Below are 9,105 nucleotides of genomic sequence, written 5' to 3'. Positions count from 1 at the left end.
ATCGCAAGATGTATGTGCGATGTAAAAATGATTTCGTTCAGAAACTAGAATTTTGAAGTAAAAATTACCACTGGTCGTTTGAAAAGAAGATGATTTCTTCCATTCGCGGATAAATTTTGTAAAGTAACTTCCTGAGCGTAGGAATCATAATAATAAAGAGCGTGACTTCGTGAGCACTTCCGCTATCAAGTTCCGACTGGTATTGCACAATCGACATCATTTGAATGCGAGAATCACGATAACTTCTCTCAGGTGAGTTTCGAAATCGCATTTCCTGAAGACCGATAAAAAAAAAATCGTAAAGAAATAATCTACATGCGGTTTCCTGTTCCTGTCGTTCTAACATATCTCCTTCATCAGGTTGCTACGTGAAAAGAAGAACGTGCACTCTAGAATTTCGACCTTTGTAAAACTATGATTCTTCCGTTCGTTAGGAAGGAGAGAAATCCTTAAGATTTTAAAGAAGCCTCTGAACACGTCATTTATAATAATCTTCTTGCTGCTTGATTGGAGATAAATTGAGGACTCGTCTTCATTTCCCTTAGGCCTAATTTATGCCAGCTGAATTTTAGTTTAAATAATCACGTAAAACCTCGGCCTTGCTACTTTGCAACATTTCAGTAACACAACTGTGTACCTACGCGAAAAGATCCCTATTACATTATGATAGCCCTTCCAGTTGTACAAACCCGAAGTGGAATAAAATACAAAGCGAAAGCATCTTATATGAAACGGCATTACTTGGTTGGTCACGTAACTTCGCTGCGCATATATGCGTGGGCGGCTAAACATAATATTCAAATACCCGCCCACCACTCAACGGAAGTGAAGCATGTAAGACCGTCAAGTTCAACAAACTTCCTTTCTAAGTAGTACTTAACAGAAATTCCAAGGGAAGTTCAGCAAAATGGATCCCAAATCATTCCAAGATTCTCAGAACAACAACTCACGGGCCAATTTTTGCCGTGTTAACTGCACCATTGACACCGTCTTGGAAGAAACGCTTAGCGATATCGACGAGTTTATTCAGTCTGAGCTGGGGTTTGCACCTCTAATTGCTACTGAACCATTAACAGCCGCAGAGTTACACGATTTAAGCTCCCTTCTGCAAAATCGGCAATCGTCGGAAGAATCAGTCTTGGGTAATACGCTAGGTGAGAACAAGTTTCATTAGCTTATCGTATGTTGTAGGTATTTGGTACATGTACAGCAGAGCGCAGGCTATAGCTAACTGAAGCAGTCGACGAAGCCTTGCCGCTTTTTGTAGTCCATGTAATCTGTGAAACAACTACCATTGTTGCACCCATGCACTAGTTTTTCTTTTTGAGCGAGAGTCGTATCATGACACAAATAAGATGAAATATTTTGATTTCAGCAGCGAAACGAGAACACGACTGAATGCAATGCAAAACTAATCGGCTCAACTAACATAGATTTTCAGAACTATTTATGTCAGACTAACAAGAAGTCGTTAGCATTTCATAAAATTCTAGGGAAAAAATTACATCATTAAATCTAGTTCCTGTAGCTACGAAAATAGTTCCTAGTTAAGAAGTGATAGCTTTCTTGAGCATTTTGACCGTCTCGATAGCTCTGGTGAAATGTGGTTATGATTTGCAGGAAACGGCGAGGCAGCCAGCATCGTGTCCAGTCCTGAGTTGTCAAACAAGGTTTCTGAAGTTGACGTGGAAATTTTGATAATGGGCCTCAAAGATGTTTACGACAAAAAGACCAAGAAAACTAACGAAGGATTAGAATATCGCTTGGAAAACTCGGAAGTGACAGTTGTGATCCGAGCATCTGATGAAATCACCAGTGTTCGTGCTTATACTCAGAGATGTGCCGAAGCTGCGATTAGAACACACGATACCATTGGTAGGGGTTCTTGAGTGATAATGTTTATAGTAATCCTCGCTTAATCGTCGTTAAATTATTTAGCTATAATGTATGAATATATATTACTGATATATAATTTAGTATATTGAGCCAGGTTATAATATAATAATACACGTTTTTGTACCTATAGGTCCAGTTGAACTAGATGTAAATATTCTCCAAAGCGACCCAAGATGTCGAGTTGTCTCGGTGGATCTTGGGTCGGTGTACAAGACACAGGAAGGAGATCCAGTGTACTGGCTAGAAAAGGCAGAAGTCATGCAAAGGAACAAATGGGAAATGGTTATTGCAATGGAATTTAGTTCAGGTTTCAAAGGAACTGTTACGTCAGAAGCGTTCAGAGTTACGACCAAAGCAAGTTATAAGATGAGACGAAATGGAGGTTTGTGTAGTACTTAATGCAGGAACGAGTGATAGATCGCATTTAAGAGCCACAGAATATATGCAATGTCGATAGTGCAACTGAGTCTAAAGAATGCAGTAGTAAAAAGTAGAGAAAGTATGTTGTAATGCTAAAGGAGAGGTTATTTCTGGAGAGGCAAGATTTGAGCGCATTGTTGATACAATGTCATACAAATACATGCGAACAGCAACGTAAACGCTTGCACTGATCTCCACTCTTCAATTCACGCTTTTCGAAATCATGATTGTGATGAACTGATGGGATCAAGAATCAATCTGATATAACCGAACTGTAGTTTGAAATGCCGCAAGGAAGGTAATTGATATAACATAGTAAGTAGAAAATTTAAAGCTTGATCGCTCCAGACGTTCGTAGAGACGGGTACCAGCCCCGGCTTTTGCACTGAAGTTGCTCCAACGTCCAACTCAAATTTTCTGGCACTGCATTTTCTATCGATTTTGTTTTTTAAGCGTTTGACGTGGACCTCGCTCATAGATTGTAGTACAATTTGGTCGTATAACTAGTTGAAATGTGTTAGTATGAATTGCTCTTAGTAAGATAAACTTTGTTTTCTTTTCAGATGTGCCAAGTTGCGGTAATGTGCAGCGTTTATTCCGTAAAATCAATTCGTCCACTAGCCATGAGGACACGGGTATTCCTTTTCATCTAAACCGTGGAATTAAAAAAGGTTTGTTGATGAATGTGGTTTGATTTTGTATTTTGTTGTGTGTTTGTGAATGTGTCATTGAACATCTCGGCAGTGATGATCGTAGGTGCCAGCAACTGAACGTGAAAGCCCGTTGAAATGAAGTATACATTTCGTATATAGACACCATTATAGCTTCGTATATATCTCACTTTACAGCATTTTGCTCGCGTCACGCCTGCTCCCGTAAGAAGGTAACTAATTTGTCGTTTTAAAAGGTTGAAGGCGAAAATTTTCGGTTCAAGGATCTGTGTTTCGATTGTCAGCATGCCCAGAATAGAGCAGGCTGTCTTCGGCAGCCGTTATTTCGGCCATGAGACAGATGGAAAACAGTGTCGCGTGACGGTCCAGTCTACAAAAACAATCGCTTTTGACAACTTCAAGATGCTATGTCCGTTTTGCATTTGGATCTTTTAGGAGTCATAAACTCCGCTAAGATGTATAATCTTTCGATATTTCCTGTGTGCTTCGTTTTCAGCGATGGCAATTTTTGGCGTACTTTATAACAACAGAGAACATTTAAAGGTTTGTGATTGTTTTTATTGGGAAAATCCCAAGCTTAGTATTTGTATTCACCCGCAGAATTTGCTGATCGCGACGCTTGTGCTTTGAGTCGAGAGCTATTTGGATTTAGCTTGAAGGAGGAAGATGATTGGGCAAAAGAGGACCAATCTGCTGGAAATTCTGGATCAGATTTGAAGTCTAGTTCAGCTCTTTCGACTGACAGGAAGATCTTGCTTCAACATCACACCGTTTTAGATAAACAAATGGTAAGTGGCAATCAGAGTTAGCGTACATTTGTCATCAATCCATTTTGACAAGGCTTTCTTAGAGTAAAACCCTGGCACAGGAGCCCCAGCAGGTGTCATTTAAGCTCCAATAGTCTTGTAAAAGAGACTCGCTCCGAGTGTAATCATCTCCCTTTGGATATCTGATATTTTCACCATCAATTCGTTGCCGTTGTAACAAGTAGAGTTACAGTAGATGTTAGGGTTCTTGGACACACTTTTGCCCACATGTTGTATAAAGAGTTAGATAATTAGTGGTTGTCGCTAAATAAAAGCCAACATAGCTGTTGTGCCAAGTGATAATGCGATGCAAATAGTGCAATTAACTCTATATCAACTTAGAAAAGCATCGGAAAATTTTATTTCAGCTGTCCTGTCCTGCTCGTAGTGTCACTGGAAGAACTGCCGAGATTCCCTAGAAGATTGTTGTAGACAGCCATCAATGGGGCTGTTTTTGACCTAGGAATAGACAATTCTTTTTCTGTAAGGGAGTCTAACTTTTTGAAGGGAACTAATAAATGAATGGATTTATTCTAGGTCACAAAGTATTATGGCCATAACCCAAAGGTTCGCTATGTTGTTGAACAGCCTGAGCTTCCAGGTATGCTGAAGCTGGTCGGGAAACAAGCTGTGTTGGTCAACGCGCGTCGAAAGGCAAATGGACACAAGAACGCTGAAGAAGATTTCTGGTGGGCTTGCGGGCATTGCTTCTTCGAACGTCGCAAGAAATCTACCATAAAAGCTCACGTCATTCAAAGGGTTTGTCAAAAGTCGGTGGAGAATAAAAAATCAAGAAGAAAGTTGACAGCCCGCCACTTTAGTCAGAGCGACCTAGAGGAGCATAGCTTTGAAGGTTATTCGTGGAAGAGCTCTCTTTCTGTCTAAGATAATGCCAGATGGGAGGTTATCGTTATGTTAAATGTTCGCCTGGGCCTTCTGGAGAGCACTGCCAGCACTGTCACCATACGGTAGTTAAACTTTTGGTACTTTGTTTTTCTTTGAAATTACCAAAGCTGAAATTTAGTTAAGTGCGCATTGAAATGACATAAGTGATATGAAGTATTATGATATGACTAGCTCCTTGAGCGGGTAAGGTAAACCAAATCCTGCACTGTGATTGGCTAGCCGAAGAGGCAGGATGGCGATATCTTGCCTGCTCGGGATTACGCACTGTGTCCCGCAAGAAAAATTTGCTCTCCATCCCATGCAATAAATCCTCAATTGACCTAGCACTGGCCTCGTTCTTTTTTGCGTGGCTATGGACCTCGGCTCCGTCTCGTTTCATAAACACGCCAAAAAAAAAAAAAAAAGAGAAAAAAAATAATAACTTGGCCAAAATCCAGCCATCTTGACCGAAAACGCTTGGTCAATAACCCATGTATATGTTTTACAGTGTTTGTGGTCAATTTTTGAATTTTAATTTATGACGCAATAGAAAACGCGTCTTTAAACGTTTTGTACATATACATGTAAAGACGTTGTGTGTGGCTGGTCCACGTAAGAAGTTACATAATGTTTATGTATATTTGAAGAAAGTATGTATATAAATAAGACAGATAAATTTCGTCGATATACGTATTATTTTTAGTAAAATTGGATACCACATTTTAAGACGAACCATTGATTTGGACGCCATTGTTATGCATGCTTCTTGATTTCTGTAGCGATTTTTAATAGCTGGTCTATTTGAACAGTACTTACTTTGAACTCTAACATGAAAATGTACAGGAAGCTCAACCTGAAGATCGCCGCTTTTAAAAAGTGTGCGCTGGAAGAAAATGCTATTGCTTTAAACTTGGAAAAAATATATACCGTAGCTTATACCAGATTATGTTTTTGTGTATTTCATACGTGCATTAGCAGTGTTGTGTATTTTCCATTGCTATTTTCTACATTTTTACTCGGGTAGCGCACCTGTATACTGGCTGATTACATTGATGTAAACGAGCTAAACATACTGACGACTTAAAACTAAATGAGTCCATTGTTTAATTAATATATCTATGGGCCATGAAGTCAAATTGAGCTATAAATTAAAGTTTAGTAATGAAACTCAGATACTTGTGTTTGGTTTAAACGTGTTAGGGAAGCCGAGGAGGGGAAAATGATTTAGCTCCTAAAATTTACTTTTGGTTAATTATTGATTCATCTTTGGACCTCGCTAGAAATGGCTTTGGCTGTTCGCAGTCCCAGCATGCAGCCCTAACGATGTTTTATAGGTTCACGATAGGATCCATCGAGACCTTCTTCTTAAGAAATTGCCGAGGTAATGACTGGTAGCAGCATTTTTTTCAGCATCTTAACTCTGATGAATCGCTACTACTTTTATTTTTCAGTAATCAACACGTGAAGAAAGTTTAAAAAAACTGTTATTGTGTATTCAGAGCTGCCATAAGTTTTCGAAATATTTGGAAAAGGTGATATGAAAGGTGTTTGAAAGCCATTCTACGTTTACGTCATTTTTGAAGAGATGAGTACTTCTAGATCTTGTTAATTTTTTTGGATGGTACACCTTTCCACAATGTGCCGTTTCACCATTATAAACGCAACATCGGGCTCAATCAATTAGTTATTTGAGCAACCTTTCTCTGGTGAAGGGTACAATGTATCCGCGAGCATAAAGGTAGACTACGAATAGTGCCTCTTTCGCTTAGTCCGTCGTGCGTGACGCGAAAGAAATTCGCGAGAAAAAAATGGCCGCGCGAAATCCTGGGAGCTAGGAGCGCGCGAAAGGAGGGACTACCGCCTAAGCCCAAGAGTTTGCCCTTTCACGGCCGAGTGATTTTTCGGTGTAGGATTTCTCATCTTGACGTCCTCTTATTATCGCCTGTTATCAATAGTCTCGGGAGATCGGAATAAAATTGCTCTACTCTACTCTTCAAGTAGCCAGGCAAAAACATATGCCGTGTGAAGTATATCTTCGTTCAGTGTTCGTTCAGCGAAACTGTCAAAGAAGTTTTAAAAAGAAGACGGCGAATGAGGCCTCTTGTAACGATTTTCGCTGCGTCTAAAAGTTATTGCGAAAATTTCAACAGAGTTTCAACCGAGAATTTACATTATACATTATACATTATACATAGGAGATCATCCAACTGCGGTGAAATGTTTGCCGATAGCAGCGGAAAATTTCAGGTGAATGTCCGGCGTCAAGTGAGAGTCCGGTTCAATCTTTCAAATGGACGGCAGAAAGGCCAAGCTCAGTGAATTTATATTCGCTGACTTACACGATGCTGTTGAGCGGCGAAATCACTAACACGCTCGCAGTCGGGGTGGAGGCAGAAAACTTTGCCAAACAAAACACTGGATAAATTTAAATCTTTCCAAAGCGCCTGTTGGCAGATTCGCAAGAACATCACGGCTTGCGAAGCGTGATTCCAACGCTTCGATTTGCTCTGGTACCGCTTCGATTTGCTCTGGTTCCGAAACATTCCTGCAGGACGTCACCGGTATCTCGAATGTTGACAACACGTTTTCAACGCTCCTAACATAAGCCAATCATATTTTTGCGTTGTGAGAGCAACGCATAATTCAAACCCTTGGGCTTAGGCGGTAGTTCCTCCTTTCGCGTGCTCCTCGCCTCCAGGATTTCGCGCGGCCATTTTTTTCTCGCGGTTTTCTTTCGCGTCACGCACGACGGACTAAGCGAAAGAGGGACTACTCGCAGTCTAGCATAAAGGTTGATAAAGATAATATGATCAGTTTACGTTTGTTCACGCCCAGAACAACTTGTGGCACCAAAATTCTCTAACAAGTGTGGCTTTGCGTGTCCCCTAGCATCGTAAAAGAGTCAGTACTGCCATACAAGACGAGTGCAACGAAATAACGAATTACAAAAGACCTGAAACGAATATAACACTGTGAAAATATTTTGTAATGTCCAATGTTTACAACAAACCACATGATGAAACGGAAAACGAGCAAGTCTGATGGTGATTATTCAGCCCGGGGCGTTCCCATTCAATAGGGAAGGCGTCTTTGGTCCTAAGTTGGAAGCTAGTAGGAGCGAGTACATGATAAAAAAAGTACCGCAGAACAAACAAACATACATACATACTCTTTATTTCAACTCGAATAATCAGAGTAGCTCTATTGAGTTAAAATCTTCCAGAAGGAAAAATTCATCAATCAATTAGTAATACAATACATAACTAGAACGCTAAAATACTAAAAGCTCATTTTCTTTCTTTTTATCGATTCTTACGAGACTTTGAAACCTGCAAACGTTTGTAAATATGGGATGATGATCCAGAAGTACATTTTCACGATCTCTGATACCAAATTGTCTGGTGGTTTCCCCGGCATAGCTGGCCATTCCGCGCGGTCATAGTTTCCTCAAGGTTTATTTACGGTTACGCTCGACGGACTAAGCGAAAGAGGGACGACTCGTAGTTTATTGTTTCGATAGACAGACAAGAAAGCTGTCTGCCGCTAAAACGCACCAACATTTATGATAATAGTGGCCAATAGCACTATTAGTGCATCCACTCCGAGACTCGACTAAATTGAAATAAAAAACACTGAAACAGTGCAAAAGTGGACTGAGAAAGTGTCCACATTTACACTCTATAGTGAGACTCTTTTTGAGGCCACTTTCACGTGAGGACTGTACAGAACGATACTGATACGCCTCAAACAAACCGAGATTGTAGTGTGAATGGGTTTGGGGTGGTTTAACAGTCAACATAAGATTTGGAACGAATCGCGCCCAAGTACACGAACATTGATAGCATTAAAGGCCAAAATAACGCTAAATAACTTCAAAAGAAGAAAGTTAACGAGGCGCACTGTAAAACCGGTGCAGAGGCATAACGTGCATTTTTTCATGGGGTACACAACGAAGGGAAGATGTAGAGCGCCGAAGGCGCCAGCTGCCAAGGTGCGGTTTTTGGGCATGCTTACGCCACCCCCTGCAACAGGAAATGTTTATTTTAAGGGGCCCGGAAATGACATTTCCCACGTTTTCCGGGAAACAATTTCATAAATCAAAACACTGAGTAAACATTAAAACGGTGATTATTTAGTAACTTAAATCTATGTTGTATGTATGTCAACCTTCGGGATAATGGATAGTAGTTTCAATTGGAGCGAGACTGGAGACTGTCGAAGCAGCCGATTTGATAATTAAAGACGCGTTTCGCCAATAATTTATCCATTCATTCATTTATTTTTATTTTATTTTATTATTATTATTATAATAATTAGAGTGTCCACAATCAGTTCTCTAAGCTAAATACTCAGGTGAAAAAGGGGTTAAATACTCAGACACTTAAATAAAGTTAATTAATTAATTAATTAATTCATTCATTCATTCA

At 40.0% G+C, this 9,105-nt stretch overlaps 1 protein-coding gene across 1 annotated transcript; it reads left to right on the top strand.

The window, feature by feature from the left end:
- Positions 1-265: 265 nt before the first annotated feature.
- On the top strand, positions 266-8,388 carry LOC145498887 (uncharacterized). The gene is made up of 6 exons (XM_081478749.1): positions 266-1,154; positions 1,621-1,875; positions 2,027-2,278; positions 2,880-2,987; positions 3,588-3,775; positions 4,331-8,388. Exons 1-6 carry the CDS (start codon positions 908-910, stop codon positions 4,676-4,678), a joined length of 1,398 nt encoding a protein of 465 aa, XP_081334875.1. The 5' UTR covers positions 266-907; the 3' UTR covers positions 4,679-8,388.
- The last annotated feature ends 717 nt before the right edge of the window (positions 8,389-9,105 follow it).

This window comes from Orbicella franksi, chromosome 1, assembly GCF_964199315.1.
Source record: "Orbicella franksi chromosome 1, jaOrbFran1.1, whole genome shotgun sequence".
Taxonomy (NCBI): Eukaryota; Metazoa; Cnidaria; class Anthozoa; order Scleractinia; family Merulinidae; genus Orbicella; species Orbicella franksi.
Note: the sequence above shows the minus strand (reverse complement) of the source record. Positions and strands in the feature narration are given on the sequence as shown.